At 38.0% G+C, this 16,860-nt stretch overlaps 1 protein-coding gene across 1 annotated transcript; it reads left to right on the top strand.

Moving 5' to 3' along the window:
* Window positions 1-2,384: 2,384 nt before the first annotated feature.
* Window positions 2,385-15,396, top strand: LOC145776322 (unconventional myosin-Ic-like). Its single transcript, XM_082587722.1, has 22 exons — window positions 2,385-2,510; window positions 3,202-3,317; window positions 3,932-4,130; window positions 4,810-4,944; window positions 5,253-5,375; window positions 6,279-6,377; window positions 6,456-6,569; window positions 7,346-7,537; window positions 7,669-7,842; window positions 8,124-8,296; window positions 8,423-8,517; window positions 8,672-8,780; window positions 9,460-9,584; window positions 10,931-11,048; window positions 11,221-11,392; window positions 11,559-11,731; window positions 11,810-11,969; window positions 12,623-12,800; window positions 13,319-13,516; window positions 13,715-13,883; window positions 14,055-14,154; window positions 14,623-15,396. The coding sequence occupies exons 1-22, from the start codon at window positions 2,385-2,387 to the stop codon at window positions 14,638-14,640; spliced, it is 3,066 nt and encodes a 1,021-aa protein (XP_082443848.1). The 3' UTR covers window positions 14,641-15,396.
* The last annotated feature ends 1,464 nt before the right edge of the window (window positions 15,397-16,860 follow it).

Genomic DNA, 16,860 nt, shown 5'->3' with positions numbered 1-16,860 from the left:
ATAAAATATTTTTTTATTTGTTGAGATAGTCATGTGATGTATTGAAAACGGGGTTGAAAACTCAGTTGGCTTCCGTCCGAGATTACGCTTAAGCTTTTCAAACTCGAGCTTTTCAAACTTTTTCTAATTGGTCCCACACTCTCGGAAAGAGGGTGTAGCTTTTGGTTGAGGGTTTGACTTGCACCACCCAACTCTCTTATAGGCTACAGTTACAGATTTACTTATAAAACATTTTATAGTATTACATAACAGTTATAATGCAGACATTAGCCTACGTTGTAAGCGTCAAAAATATTTTTTGTTGTTGCCAATCAATTTGGATCACTCGGAATCTTTTACAACCAGATATGAGTAGGCTAAGCTATCTCTATTTCAAAATGAAGTTACTAAAATTAACGTAGACATTAAATCTGACTACCCAAAAACAGTTTTGGCTGGTTTTATGGGAAGGTTCCCTTTGTACATGAGGAAGTTAGTAGGCTATAAAATTAGCTACATATGCAAACATGCATGACCTATCTATTCAATTTACTGATGATCATGCAAACTATATCAATGTTGTTATACGTCGTTTTGATGCTGCAGCTGCGTATCTGACAATGGCTAGATCAAATGAATGAACGTATTGCAACCGAAGTATCCCGTGACCGCAGAGACTCATACTGAAAAGTGACTTTCTAAGATATTAATAGTCAAAGAAATTTCTTCTCTAGGCTCATAATCAACTTTGTGGGATATTACGCAACGTAAATAGGCTAACAGATTGCTATCTCACAACTCAAGCGAAAGCAACTTTTCGTAGAGGGAAGGTATTGCGACCGTACCGAATCTTTCTATTTAGTAGGCTCATGGCTACCTAAAGATACGGCCTGATTTGTCACATTTTGCAGAAATTTCCAGATTTTTCCCACTTTTAGGCGACAGTTTAAATAAATTTTTCTAAAAATTATATTTTTACGCTTTCTTTACTGTTTTTCCCAGAACAAAGACAATTGGATTTCGAAGATTTTAGTCAGACTGTTAATTTTTCAATAACAGTCTGATTCAGCGTTTTTCAACTTACTTTTTTTCATTTGCTACTGCTTCCCCAAGCCAACAAAAAGTTTTTATATCATTAAGAGCCAGCAAAAAGGAAAAACATCCCAGAAAATGTCAGTCAAACACTAGCAGTAGCAGTAATCAAAATCTGCAAAATGTGACAAATCAGGCCGCATCTCCAGGTGGCCATGGTAGGCTATATTATTTCCCTCCGAGCACGTATCAACGTTCGCTCTTACCTTCTTGTAGACCTCTTCTGTGATATGCAATTATTATGCAATATTTTTCATTGAGATAAACAGATACAAAAATGAACTGAAATAACATGAAGTTAAACTACTTTACATAATTAAGGTTGAACAAACGTTGTTTTTCATGATCATTGATCGTTCGCTAACTTTACTTTGCAGCTAGGCTTGTTAGCCATTATGCTATAGCCAGGTCCACTAGCGTACGCAGGGAGGGGGGGCATTGGGCCATGCCCCCCCCCCCCCCTTAAACATGTTTTAGTAGTTAACGACGTAGATTAAGGCGTTTAATATGTTTTGGATTGCACTGTCAAAGCAATTAACAATGTTGTTCTATAGACTAATCCAATACGAAATACATGGCCCAATCCACTTACCCCACCCCAGGTATGCTAATGCAGCATAGTGTTCTGTAAGCCTATTATAGTGAGAAAGAAATAGATAAAGTCTAAACTAAAACCATACTGGGATATCATGAAGACATCTGGGATATCAATGGCCAGTGGCGTAGCCAAGGGGGGTTTGGTGGTTACAACCCCCCTTTTGGCACGCGCGTGACGTCACGATATGGAGAATGATGCTTTCAGTCTCTTTATGCTTGGGAATGATGCTTACAGTCTAAAAAAACTTGCCTAATTTTAAACAAAACTGCATTAAAAGAACGAGTTTTGCCAATACCAAACATTCAAACATCACAGCCAGGAATTAGCAACAAGAAAACATAGAGACTTAGCTTTATTTCCGAAAAATGCCGAAGAAAACATGATCTTATTCTTTTGCTATGTCACCTGACAGCACCATTTTACAGGAATATTCATACCCACATTTTTGTTGAAAATGCTCTCAGAATGCACCAAATTCAAAGTAATTTTTCAAAATGTTCTGGGGAGGCCCCCCAGACCCCCAGCCGCTGGGTGTCGTCTTAGGCGAAAACGCCGTCGGGCTTCGCCCACCGGTCGTCAAAAAAAACCCTTTCAAACTACGCTACTGTCAATGCCCCCCCCCCCCATGAGAAAATCCTGCGTACGCCACTGGCCAGGTCTACCTTTCACTTTTACAGTTTGTTACTTTACCTTTGTGGTAAGAATCTGTTTCACCATGGAAGGAGCTCTCACCGCTCGTGATCGAGTGGGAGTGCAAGACATGGTGCTTCTTGAGGATTATCGAAGTGAAACTGCATTCATCAACAATTTGAGAAAGAGGTTCAAGGAAAAGTTAATTTATGTAAGCCAATCTCTAAAATAATTTTTATAATAAAATTAACCTAGAAAACGTATGGTTCAACGTTTGGTCTGCTTTCTTCGAGAGCTCTTTCTCTGTTAACACCTAAGCATTTCAGTCGGCTGCTTAGCCGAGTGATGAGAGCTCTGATTCGACGTCCGAAAGGGCTCACCGCTCAAAAGCATGTAGTTGAGTCTTTCGCAAGACACTTAGCCTAAAGGTATGCCTGAAAGTGGACACGGAGATTAGCTTCCTTGCCCCGCTCACTTAATCTAAATGTTCGACTATCGGATATGACCGAAAATATGACCTAAGCCTGGATATGACCGAAGCATCGTGATCAAAAGCTGACTTTGAAAAGCTGACTGAAGAATCAACGCTGACTATTGTGATTTGAAATACAGAATATGAGCATGGGGTTAAGGAGAGGCCAAAGTTTTGTTGATCAGCTCGTCAAGTCAACTTAAGTTTCTAATTGTCAGTTGAAACTTGGCCTGTTTTATACCAAGGCAGATTACTCGGTTCAAATGAATTAAGTTTCGTTTAAGATAATCAGTCAACGTCTATTGTTAAAGTTATCCTAGGTTGCGTTATTGTTGCACGCAGTAGGCATTTTAGAGTTTTAGATCTTTGTATGCATCTAGTAGGGCGGTGTGTTATAACTTAGTTACCTTTTATTATAATATTTTTACAGACTTATATCGGATCTGTGCTTGTGTCTGTCAATCCATATGAAGAGGTCAAATTTTACACAGCATATCACATGAAAAAGTATCAGGGTGTCAATTTCTATGAAATGCCTCCTCACGTGTAAGTTACTATTTGGGTCATTGTCATTCTGACTTAACGATTTATGCTACCTATTTTTTTAATGCACTGGTACTTTCGTTACTGTGCTGCAAAAGGAAAATCGGAACAGTGCAAAATATTCTTCCGTATTTGTTTGTGAGCAGTAGGAGCAAAAGAAAGATTTGTAGTTAGTTGAGCAACACGTTGGCCTGTAAGAGTAACTTTACAGTTTAAGTGCCTCATGTTTGAAATCATTTTACTCTGCAATGTCATCTAATTAAAAGTGTATAGGCTAAATGCTGGTTTTCAACTGGCGCCGAAACATGACGAATAGCGTTGAATAAAAGTGTGTTTCAGCTAAAATTCATGTGATAACGTAGGCTACCACGTTCTGTAATGCACAGGTTTTACTCAACTTTACTGCTCTACAAATTGTCATCTTCTTACTTTTTTAATTATAAAAATGGACCTGATAAAGCAATGAACAATATTTGTTTACAAAAAGATAATTTAAAAAAGTACAAGTTTGACTAGATCACGTTGCAATGAAATATCATATTGTTTGGATAGATATTAACAGCAATGAGTAACATTTATTTTCGGAAAGGCAATGCAATACAGTCGTGTTGTTGTAGATACGCTATAGCTGATAACTCGTACCGGTCTATGCGCAATGAATTGGTTGATCAGTGCATTCTCATTTCCGGTGAGTCGGGCTCAGGAAAAACCGAAGCTTCCAAATATATTCTGCAGTACTTAAGTTTGTGCAGTGCGTCTAGCGAAAAAGTGGCCAACACAAAAGATCGGCTCCTGCAATCGAATCCTGTCCTTGAGGTAAAAGCTCACATATACTTCTAGAAAACCTCTTATATGCATTTAGCTTTTAAAGTGGATATAAAACAGTAGTTACTTTATCACCAAGTTATATTTACATGGTCATTTCTAGAGTAGCTTAAAACAACATATGTCAACTTATATTGCCACGACGTGGTTAAACTGAAATAATGACGTCACATTACGTTAAGTTACTCGTAGATTATCGTGTTGTGGCTTTACTCTAAATTGTAGATGGCTACATAAAATAGTAACATGTAATTATTTGCAATGTATTCAGTTGTTAGTAATGACAATACATGTCATAACGACGTTTTAAAGTCAAATAAATTATTTTTAAAGATGTTGCTCTGTGTTTTGATGCGGGCTATAGTTCAGTTTATTAACCTCTTTTGTAAGTGTGAGCCTTCAGTGGACTAGTACCAAGTAGGACTGGATTAAAACATCAACATTTTTCCATTTGTCCTATCGCAGACACCAGAATAATTTTTCTGATTTGTGATTGTCACAGACTCACAGGGGGATGAAAGGCAATTATAGGCCCATGGAGTATTAACTCAGCATTGTATCTTTGACCATTATTTTTGATATCACCTCTAAAGCAGCGGCAAGTGTCAGTAAAACTCAGCACAAACGTTTGAATGAAACTGAGATGTTGATAAGTTTTGTCACTCATCAGGCTTTTGGAAACGCAAAAACTCACAAAAACGACAATTCGTCTCGTTTTGGAAAATACATGGATGTCGAATTTAATTTTAAAGGAGAAGCAGTTGGCGGTCAAATTTTAAATTATTTGCTTGAAAAGTCACGAGTGGTAAGTATTTCTCAGATGCGTTTCCTACACTTCAGTTTACTGTAAGCCTACACCAGGAAGTATTAAACATAGTGGATTTTATTTAAATAATATTTAATGTATTGTAGGCTACTCGTTGTAGAATGAAAGCACAGTATATAATTGCAGAGTATGTATTTCAAAGGGGTCGTTTGGAGGCCCCGCCCGTTGTGTTTTGTACAAGGCCCGCTAAAGGCTTGTGTCAACGCTGCAAGAAGCGTGTGCTTCTGAATCTGATTGATGCATGGTTTCACATTCTAAACAGCCACTTTTCTTATCTGCATTCATAGGTCCATCAAGCTACTGGGGAGCGCAACTTTCACGTGTTTTACCAGTTGCTGCAAGCAGACGACGACACCTTGAGCAAATGTTTTCTGGAAAGCAACTCACAAAAATATTATTACACTTCACAAGTACGTTAGCTAATTTTTTTCACTGTTTCGGTTTGTCGTTTTGTTGAAGTAATTACATCTCAAAGAGTCTATAAAAAATGACGTGCTTTCTGTTTCGACTCTTCGTTTTTCATTCACTGAAGGATGCCCCGATAGCTCAATTGGTTAGCGCGTCACTTCTGGAACGAAGAAGCTTCTAGATCAAGCGGCGCTGGTTCGACTCTCGGAGTGTGCGCTTGAGCAACGCACGTTAAGGACTGCACTCCATTCAGCGGCATCTAATGGATGGAATAGTTCCCCCGCAACAAGACTTCAACAATCGGAAACTTCGCTCTGTCAATCTCGACGACTAACTTTATGTGTAGGCTACAACTCAAAGCGACCTATATATCTGCAGACATTGCACACCGTTTCGGCCTTCTGGCCTCCTCAGTGCAGTTGGTACACTGGTATGGCCATGGAGATATATACCTCCATGTGACATTTTCGCATTTGTCGAACCTTAGCACCAAAAATGGTATTACTGCCAACCTTGCCAAAGTGCTCAAACTACAAGCAGTGACCAGTGAGCTTTGCGCAATGCATAGCAAGGTGCCTCCAGTAAAGTGCTCAATGGGCGGCAAGGCCTGTAGGCTATGTACTAATATGCATATAGCCTATGCCTTGCCTACATGTAAGTCTTTCATCATGATTAGGGTATTTATGCTGATATTGAAATTCAAATCACTTAAAAACTCCTAGTTTTACGTAAAAAAAACGACAACTCTGTCAAGCAAAGCAAATCGGCTTTCAATCGAGTCTCAACACATCGTTTTATGCTATATATTGTAATACCAAACTATCATTTAGGCTACATAATTTATTTCAGTCAAAAAGTTTAATCAAATCTTCTATTTTAGACACTAATTTTTTTTACTTTTGCAGGGAAAAAGTGCTAAAGTGAGTTCTATTAACGATCGCAGAGATTTTTTGGCAGTTCAAAAGGCTTTAAAAGTTTTGGACTTTACTCAGAAAGATTCAGAGGTAAAACTAGCAACATTGCAAAGTAGTGTTGTAGATAAAGTCCATTTCTTGTTGATCAACCTATTTGTTTCATTTCAGAATTTATTTGGCATTGCTGCAAGCGTGCTTCACCTTGGCAATGTCACATACACAGCAAACGATCAAGGCCATTCTGTGGTTGAAAAAGAACATATTGTATTGACAGTCACTAATGTATGTAAGTTTAGGCTATACCAACAAAGTGTTCTTTTTTTTATTTTGGTTAATTAGTTTAAATAGTTGAGAGAACACGTTTTGCTGTAACGACACTCATTGTACTGTATCTACATATTTCACTACGTTGAAAGTTCGAGTAATAACATTTTCTTATTTTGCTCCATTGCGACAACTTAAAATAGCTACATTGCCTTAACAGATGCAACACAACAGAAAACTGCTAAAAGAAACATGTACTCAACTCCTCGCGTTATTTTTGACATGCTATTAAATGCTACCATGCTATCAATTAAGATACACATTGCATAACCGCGTGCTCTAGAGCGGTATCGAACCGACGTTCTTTCGAGCGACAAGGGGCAGGATTTCTCACGCAATCGTTCGAGTAAAGTATTTTCTGAAGTAACAAGGGAAAAATGTGTAGTTTAATTACGGATAAATGTTCAATTTCTTTTGTGGATGTCGCTTTCTACTCCTGAGGAGATTTTTTTGATAATGGAGTCGTGTAATCTATCGTAGGTCGAGCCTGGTAAACCAAAATTGGTTAATAGTGTTTGTTTCTCTTTCACAAAAGTGTGTTTGTGCATATAAATTTATCCATTGCATTGACAATTTGTTTAATAACAACAGCTACCACCACAAAGGTAGCCTACCGTACCACTAAGTAGTAGCTAACCCTACCCATGGCGAATTTTAGTGTAGGCTATAGTATATACTGTAGAATGGTATGATCCCAACCAGAACAATTTGCAGAACAAATTTTTGTTTTACAGTTATTGGGCTGTTCAGTGGACGATCTTGTGAAGTCTCTTACGCACAGGACAATTGAAGTCAACAAAGAGAAAATGCTTTCACCTCTAACTGTGGATCAAGCAGTGTATGCAAGAGATGCATTAGCAAAAGCAATTTATGGTCGAATGTTCAATTGGTTGGTTGACAAATTGAACAAATCTCTGGCTAACAAGGTAAGTTCTTAGTCTGCATTGCTGAAAAAGAAAGAACGACTGGAGCTTCGAGCAATAACAATTGACAAACCTCCTCGCCATAGGCCTATTCAAGTTCTGTACTACAAATCAACTCTTTTATTTATCCCCAGGACAATATACAAGGAAATGTTATCGGTTTGTTGGACATATATGGGTTTGAAATCTTCAAATCCAACAGTTTTGAGCAATTCTGTATTAACTATTGCAATGAAAAACTGCAACAGCTGTTTATCGAATTGACCCTTAAGCAAGAGCAAGAAGAGTACAAAGCAGAAGGAATTGAGGTTATTAGCCGTATATAATTTTCACATTTGTCATTATAAATAGGTTGCGCTAAAGGGGAAAACGAATAAAAAGAGAAACAAATCTTCATCTTTTTGCCACAATTATTGAAAAACTTTATCGGACAACTACAATGTAATGTAGTCGAAATAGTAAAATTAAAAAAAATGCTAGAACAGTGTAAAATAAAGAGTAAATTGTTACAATAAAGAAAACTAAAAAAGCAAATCATTTACTGTTTGCATTTCACTGATGCATTTCATCACATTATTTCATGAAACAGTGGGAACCTGTAGAGTATTTCAACAATAAGATCATATGTGATCTTGTGGAGGAAAGACATCAAGGCATCATTGACATTCTTGATGAAGAGTGCCTGCGGCCGGGAGATGCGTCTGATAAGACTTTTCTTTTGAAGATGGAGCAAAAAGTCGGGAAGCATCCACATTTTATGACGTACGTTCACTGATATTTCACCTCGGCCTCACAGCAGCTTTTATGGTTGAATACAAGAAATTGGGTGAAGCAGCTCATTGCTACATGCTTACTGATGTATGTTATGACCAGCTGTTTCTTACGCAGACACGCACTTGGCGACTCAAAAATGCGAAAGACAATTGCATATGACGACTTTCGCCTTGTTCATTACGCTGGTGACGTCACCTACAATGTGGAAGGTACAATAGCGCTATTTGTGACAAAAACGCATGCAGTGTATCCTGCAGTATCAGTTTGAGAGAAAAATACATTTTTTTTAGAAAGTTGTTATAGCCTATATCCATATTTCAATATTTTATTCACATTCACTTCCATACATTGCTCTTCGTGCAGGATTTTTGGACAAGAATAACGACTTGCTATACAGAGACTTGAAGGAAACAATGTCTGAATCCACAAACAAAATTGTGAACGAAATGTTTCCAAAATCTGAGCTTTCCCAGTAAGATTTTGACAAATAATAATTATCTAATTAAAAAAGTAATCTCCTAACTTAAAATCAGTGAAATAGCTAACTACAATTTGTCTTGCTGAATCAATTTCTCAAGTTGTTAAGTAGACATTAGTTTGTAAACAACTGGAAACAAAACGACTGTTTGTTTTGTTTGTTTTTCGTATCTTTATCCTGCTTTGCGGAAAAGCGGACTTGAGCGCTATGCATCGGTGTACGCTTTCCGACGTACACCTGACCCACGCTGCAGCCGACGGCAATGTCTGTTTCCGGTTGTCTACTCTACTTATGACTTAAATTTGGTATACTACCCATTACTCGAAATCGATCACTGGGTAGAGGCAATTATGGTAAAGTTTCTTGCCCAGAGAAACAACAGCAAGTGCGGGTGGCTGGAGTCGAACATGCAGGCTTTCTGCACTGCTTTTTGCACTGCTTTTTTCGTATCCAGGCTTTTGTCTTGGCGTTGAAGATCCAATTAAGTGGAGACCTGGAGGGGAAGGCTAGACAACCAATATTTTTACTTATTTTTACTCAAACCAAATGTTTTTGACAAGACACAACTGTGTGCTTTCAATAAGTGAAGAAACGATGTCTTTTCGATCGCAGTTTACGCGATCTTGCCGTTTTTATTGAATCATGAGCACAGTGATGAGATTATGCATTGTAGGAAGAAACGACCAGATACTGTTGGAACACAGTTTCGCTCCAGCTTAAACAAGCTGATGGTCATTTTGATGTCAAAGGAACCATCCTATGTGAGATGCATTAAGCCAAATGACCTGAAGATGGCAGGTGTGCTGCATATTTGTCTGATAAAATTTGACGTTCATCTTTGATTTGTTAAAAAACAAGCAGCAAACAAAGTGCACATTATGAAGTAACAAACTGCTAGATTTGTTAATCGCAACTGCTCGTTGTACTAGTGAGTGCTCAGCCTTGTGCTGATAGCCGGGAAGAACGCCCCTTTCTTCACAATGTGCTAGATCAGTGGTTCCCAACCGGGGTGCCGCGGCACCCTGGGGTGCCAATTGCAATGCTCAAGGGTGCCGCGAGATATTGAGATATTGCAATACTGCGGCCCATTCTTTATTTTAACTTTAACCCGTTAAGTGCGAAATTTATTTATTGCTAACCTATTTTCAGTGCGTATGAAGTTGCGCACCTCCCCCAGTTATTCCCAGCTCCTTTCTGGAGGGTCGCTTGGTGGGGAAGTCGCTGGCGGTAAGTAGGCTATATAATCCGCGGTAAGCCTTTATTTTCTCGCCCAGGAAAAACAACGCGAAAGAGATTTTGACTCGTTGCTGTTCTTTCCATAAAAACGTTTGAAACGCATCATTATTGCCAGGTTTCATGATTTTATTTTGCGAAGAATTCGAGAAATCCAGTTTTACTGGACTCTCATATTGTTTTGAATCTTAAAGAAGAATTAATTGACATCCGTAACGATGGAAATTTTAAGCTTATGCACAAGCAGATGCCTCTCCACGACTTCTGGATAAAAATTCAAAATGAATATACTTGCGTTGGAAAGAAAGCTATTGTGCTTTTGCTGCAGTTTTTCACGTCATAGCCTACTTATGCGAGAGTGGATTTTCCACAACGAACTAAAAAACGAGAACGACTGCTCATAGTCGAGGAAGAAATGAGAGTGGCTTTGTCGAAGGTGCTCCCAGATATTAAGGGACTTTGTGCAAGAAGTCAAGCCCAAATTTCACACTGACTTTTGAATAACATTTATTTACGCGCATCTCATTCTGTGTGATTTCATACAATTATTTGAAATACAGAAACCTCATAGAATTGATCCAGTTTTGCCAGGGTGCCGCAAACTATTTATCTCTTTGATAGGGTGCCGCAAGGTCAAAAAGGTTGGGAACCACTGTGCTAGATCAATGGAAATTGCAATATTATAACATCAAATCAAGTTTCGATTGTAACAAGAAAAGTTGTAAAATGAGTTCCGGTTAAAATTAAACACTGGTTCGTTGTTGACTGCGATGCAAATGAACAATTGCAACCGCTTTTTCTATTTTCTAATTCAAATAATCGTAAGTTTAGACTTTTTGAAAGCAATCGAAATCAAAAATGTTTATTAAGTCTGCGCAGAACATTTTCACAATCGTCGTTATGATGCTCAGGTCGTTTTGATGATGCCTTGATTCGCCACCAAGTGAAGTACCTTGGGTTGCTGGAAAATCTTCGAGTTCGTAGAGCTGGATTTGCTTATCGAAGACCTCACGAAGTGTTTTTCAATCGGTTAGTTCTTACCACTGCATTTTATTTGTAGCATTTGATACGATTAAATACGCAAATCCAAAGCCTATAGTTTGAACATATTAAATGTTGCTTATTTATAATGGCTTTTATGCGTATTTTTGAAGAGCAAGTTTTTTTTCTAAATTTACCTTAAACAAAGATGTTCTTGCAGATACAAAAGTTTGTGTCCTGATACATGGCCGAACTATTCGGGCAGCCACCTGGAAGGCGTGTTCAAGCTTTGTAAATATCTCCAATACAAAGAGGGAGAATATAGACTGGGAAAGTCTAAAATATTCATCCGCTTTCCAAAAACGTTATTTGCCACAGAAGACGCATTTCAGGTTTGCATCAAGTAAACTCCGCCAAAGCTTGAAAAAACAACGGTTTGACTTTGATTAGATTATGAGATTGTTTAATAAACCATTTTTTATTCCATAAGCTAAGCCAGAGATTGCATGAATTCCTGGCTAAGCTTATAACATTTTTTTGAAATTGATATTCGTCCAGGTTCGGAAGAATGAGTTAGCAATAAAAATTCAAGCTACCTACAAGGGTTGGCACCAATTCAAGGTTTACAACAAAATGAGACAAGCAACCATCTTAATCAATGCTCATTGGCGCCGTGTATTAGCCGCCCGATTGCTGACAAAAAGAAAGAAGGCGGTTCAAAAAATAAGGGGGTGAGTGAAAATATTACAAAGTTATTCTTCTTAGGTGTTTGGAAAGATTTATTAAATATTGCCTTCTTTATTACGCAGATTCATTCTCGGCTTTATGACTCGCTTGCAACCCCGCTGTTCCCAGAACGCACATTTTCTTGATTACGTTAGAATATCATACTTGGAGAAATGCAGGAAATCCCTTCCAAAATCTGTGCTCGATAAATCTTGGCCAACAGCGCCGGCAGCATTGGAAGAGGTTGGTGGTTATCACTTAACGTTAAAACAGACTAACTAGAGTACAAGACCAGAGTAAATTGCTAAAAACAATTAAGTTTGTGCCCCTAAAGGAGATTGAGATTTCAATAATGGACACGCGCTTGTTTTATGCCACGTAGCATTCAACCAATTGCAAGTTGGGACACAGAATCTCCACGAAATCGGAGTGTCCAATGAGCTAATTTTGTTCAGCCTCATCTCTATGGAGATACCTCAACGTGGTGTAAAGGTGAACCCACGCTGAAAGCTAGGCTCAATCCTAACTACTCTTGAAGATAATGGGCACACGTAAAAGTCCCCAAGGGCAATCTCTTTTTAGCGGAAGAGGGCTGTGCCTGACGGACAGGCATCCTGCAAGGCGGGCCTCGATAAACAGAGCACCCGGCAGCCCGTTGCCACCAGTTCCCCTGAAACTGCACGTTTTGACATTGTTGAACTGCAGTGGACATGTGTGTGCGTAGCCCTCACGTAGCCACGACAACCTTAAACAACCATACAAGCGAATAGCCTTTGTCTTGAAAGACACAGTAGCACGAATACATGTTCTTCTAAACCTCGTGACCTTTAAAGTTCCGTTCGTGAATTGTTCTTTTTTTGTGAAATCTATACTGTACATTGTCTTTTTAATGGCAGACTGCAAATTTATTGCGAGATCTCAATATGAGAAACCTTACTCTCAAATACGTTCGGCCAATCACACCAGAGAAAAAAACTGCAATGAGTGAAAAAGTACTTGCTAGCGCCATCTTCAGGGAGAAGAAAAAAGGATACGAAGAGAGCGTACCTCAACCTTTCTTGGAAAGTCGCAAAGGTAGAAAAAGGCGAAATTAACAGTATTAATGAATTTGTTTTTCTCGGTCTTTGAAAGTAAACTTCAAAACGTAAATAAAAATTTGACCGTCTATCATGCTGAAACAAAATACTATTTGCGCTATTAATTATTTTGTCTACAGCGATCGTGTTGCTTTAAAGCAAAGATATTAGGTAGAAGACTACAAATTCTGGTTGCTTTAGTAACATGATAATTCCTTGTAATTATCGTTTTGGTATTGGCCGTTCAAACGCCATCTAATTCAAATTGACAAGAACACTCAATCACATGTTTCTCTCGTCCATTTGATGTTGATCTTCAGCCATTAACCACAACCCTGGATACGACGAGAATTCTTATATGGAATGGAGAATATGCTATCTGACTGCACTTTCTAAACAGCATGTTGTTGCAGCAATATTTTTAACTTATTTGCATCGCAAAGGAGAATATATAGGCTATGTGTAATTTTTCCTTTGTTTTTCCAAGAGTTTATCAGAGTTTTGACTTTTTTCTAGTGAGCCAGTTGAAGCCAAAAGTGACTTCTGTGATTAATTCTGGAGCAAAACCTTTCCACTGTTGTTCCGTAACTAAGTATGATCTTCACGGCTATAAAAGACGAGAAAGGATAATGGTATTCACGTCCTTCACCACATATCTTTTTGATAGCAAAAGTGGGAAGCTGAAGAGAACAATCCAACATTCTGACCTACAAGGTACCAATCAATATAGGTTATTATGCAGGATATAATCTACTGTAATTTGTGATGTTTTTAGCTATTATAAAAAAGCCGTAAAAAAGTAACTTAAAGAGGCATCAAAGCAATGGTATAGCCAACTTGTAGGCTACTGCATTGTAATGGACAATCGGACATAGCTTATAGGCTACCGTTGAAATCTGAATAACTACACAGGAATATCAACCAGCAATCTTGAAGATCATTTGTTTGTTCTCCACGTATCGCCAAACAACAAAGGAAAAGGCGATCTTATTGTTGAAAGTTCATTCGCTATTGAAACGATAACTAAGTTGGTTACTGTTGCCAACAAACATGGGGAAGTTAAGGTTGTACAGAATGGCAGGTTGGTAACACATAGGCCTAGTAGCCTAAACTGTTATGTTATAGCAATTAACTGACTACTGACTAGTCTACCTCTGTTATGAATAAATAACAACTGACCTTGGATTAATAAAAATAAATTTTGTGTATATTTTCTTGCTATTGTATGTTTTACACGTGATGATTTTTGCAGCATTTTGTTTGAAAACGGTGAAGGAAAACAAGGGAAAATAGAACTTGTGACAGGCAGTAAAACCACAATCTCGAAATCCAAAACTGGAACTTTACAAGTGGTAAGACAATTAATTGGTTAGCAGCTTAGGGCCTACAGCAAGTTGTAAACACCATATTTGAAGTAGCGGTATCGGCAAGATGTGGCCGATAGGCCTACTCTCACTGATAATCTTACTATACATAGGCCTATACTGAGTAATATGCATATTTCGATAGATCTATCCTTGTCCTCCTTAATGGAAAATATCTGTATAGGCCTAAAAAATACATAGCCTATCCATCGGCAGCACCAAAGTAGCCTAGGCTACAACTTTGATTATGAGATCTGACATTTCTCAAAACAATGTTGAAATGCTTTCGGCTAGGACAAGCTTTTCTATTGGCATACAGCTACAGTAAGCCTACGATACTTTAGCTTTGTTAGATCCACCAATAAACTCTTTATTTAAATATTTTTTACTTGAAAACAAAAGTGACAAGTCGTTTGTAAGTAGTCTATTACGGCAGCTCATTCAATAATTTTTTAGGTGGCTCCCGGCAGGTGACAGTCTTCCAATGTGCCTATCTCATCATGACGCCATAATTTTAATACGTGTTTATGTCATCATCATCATTATATTCCTTCCTCGTATTCGTATTGAGAGTTGGATACAATGCGCCATTGTTCTTGATCATGCACCCCTCGTAATGCACTTTTATGATTTAATTTTGTCCATGTCTACTCAGGCGTACTGAATTGATTTTGGTGTACCGCTTTTGAAACCGCCAACCTATATTTACATGCAGGCTTAACCAACGTTGAACTTCAAGAATAAAAAATTACCACACCTCCATTTGAAAATGATTCTTGGTCAATCTGAAGGTCTTAGAGAAAGCCAAAATTTCAGAAATAAATCAATTTTTTGTTTTGGAGCATAATTTTCCAATTTAAAATTGTAGCCTACGTTTCTGATGGCTAAAACCACTTCCAGATTGACCAATGATGCTATACCTTAAGCTGTGTAGCCTTGCGTACACCGACTTTTATCTTCGTTTTTTGTAATCTATTTTATCTCTCACCGACCCAGAAGTGGGCAGCGGAGAGCAGTTTTTTAGTGCATTGCATTAGAGCAGCGATTACAGTAACCGCGATATTTTTTACCAATAGAAAGGTAACGAGATAAACGCTGCAGTTGCTTCAATCGTAATTTCGCGACCGCTACTTTCACGTTTAAAATGAAAAAAAAAAAAAAAACTTTGGCTGTAGCCTATCATTTTTAGGGATTTTTGATGTAAAACACCAGCGTGGTTTAAACAATTTCTTTGCAGCAAAGTTTTAGAAATAATTTACAAAAACGCATTTTAAACAAATTTGTTTTTATCATGATATCGATCTTACAAGGTGCTTAACCTACAGCCTCCAGTGTCATATCAAGACAGAAAGTAGCAGCGACTGCTTTTAGCCGGAGTCGTGGAAGGAGTAGCGCTTTACTTTTCATCCTCTGCTAGCAAAAAGTCGCATTTTTGTGTTGTTGCTGCGTATCGAAAGCTCGCTAATTGCAAATGTCCACCCCTGCTCGCAACGATATTTTGAAATATTTCACTGTTGTTTCTTTGAATGCTGTTTTTTTTCTCTGTTTGAAACAAAATCCTTTGTCTTACTTTTCGTTTCGAAACTTATTAATTAATCAGGCTGACAAGCTTTCAGCACAAAAATAATTCGCGCCACTCAAGAATTCGTTTTAAACAGTCTTAGTTTCTATTATCCTCGAAAAAAAAAACCTTTAACAATATTTACAAAAAACAAACTTGTTAAATATATCAGCAAGGGATTGCTTTGCTAGCCGGGTAGTCTTAGAACAGAAAAATAAGTAAACTTCATCTGGTATCCCAGTGTCGTGTGACATATGCATGCTTCATTATTGTACGTAGCCTAATATAATCTTTGAAATGTAAATTTTTGTTTGTATACAAATATAACATCAGTGAAGAGTAGGGCAAGTTTTTATTGACCTAAAAAGTTTGACTTTAAAATTCAAAAAAAACAAAACAATGACTTTATTGACATAACGAAAATTTGGCTGAGAGTTTCTTGAGTTTCATATTTAAAAGAAGGCTGCATCAACGAAAAACAAGTTTAAGTCAACCAAAATCACTGAAATCCTCAACTGAACATAGGCTATTTGGCTCATCTGAAGGCTATAAGCAGGCAACTAACTCTACAATGAACATCACGTTTACCACGAATAAGAGTTTAAATGTAACATAGGCTAATGAATTAATGTAATGTTTTGCATTTTCGGCATTAATGTTTCTGTCATTGGCCAGAAGTATCGAAAAACCTTTCTTCTACAAAAGCCAGTGCCGGTCTTTGGGGTGTGCAAACCATGCGATCGCACAGGGCCCGCAAATTAGGGGGCCTGTAATTTACTCAGAAAATGCAGTAATTTTTGTCATTTCCAATGAAAAAAATTCGATTCACAAACAAATTTTTGTTGAACATGCTGTCAGAATGCACCAAAATCAATTTTTAAATTTTCTGGAGGAGGCCGCCCAGACCCTCCCCCCGTCAAATCCCCTCCCCTTTCAAAATACCTAGCTACGCTATTGAATTGGATCATTATCATTGGGGCCCGCAACGCCTATTCCACACAAGGCCCGAAATACCCTAAGACTGGCACTAACAGAAGCAACCGTGAGTAGCCTATAGGAGTAAACTGTAAACAGCTGGTGAAATATCTGGTCTTTTCATGTTCATTATTCTGGATATGTCATTTTTGATGTTT

The sequence above is a fragment of the Aplidium turbinatum genome, chromosome 8 (genome assembly GCF_918807975.1).
Source record: "Aplidium turbinatum chromosome 8, kaAplTurb1.1, whole genome shotgun sequence".
Lineage (NCBI taxonomy): Eukaryota > Metazoa > Chordata > Ascidiacea > Aplousobranchia > Polyclinidae > Aplidium > Aplidium turbinatum.
This window is presented reverse-complemented; position numbering and strand designations above follow the sequence as displayed.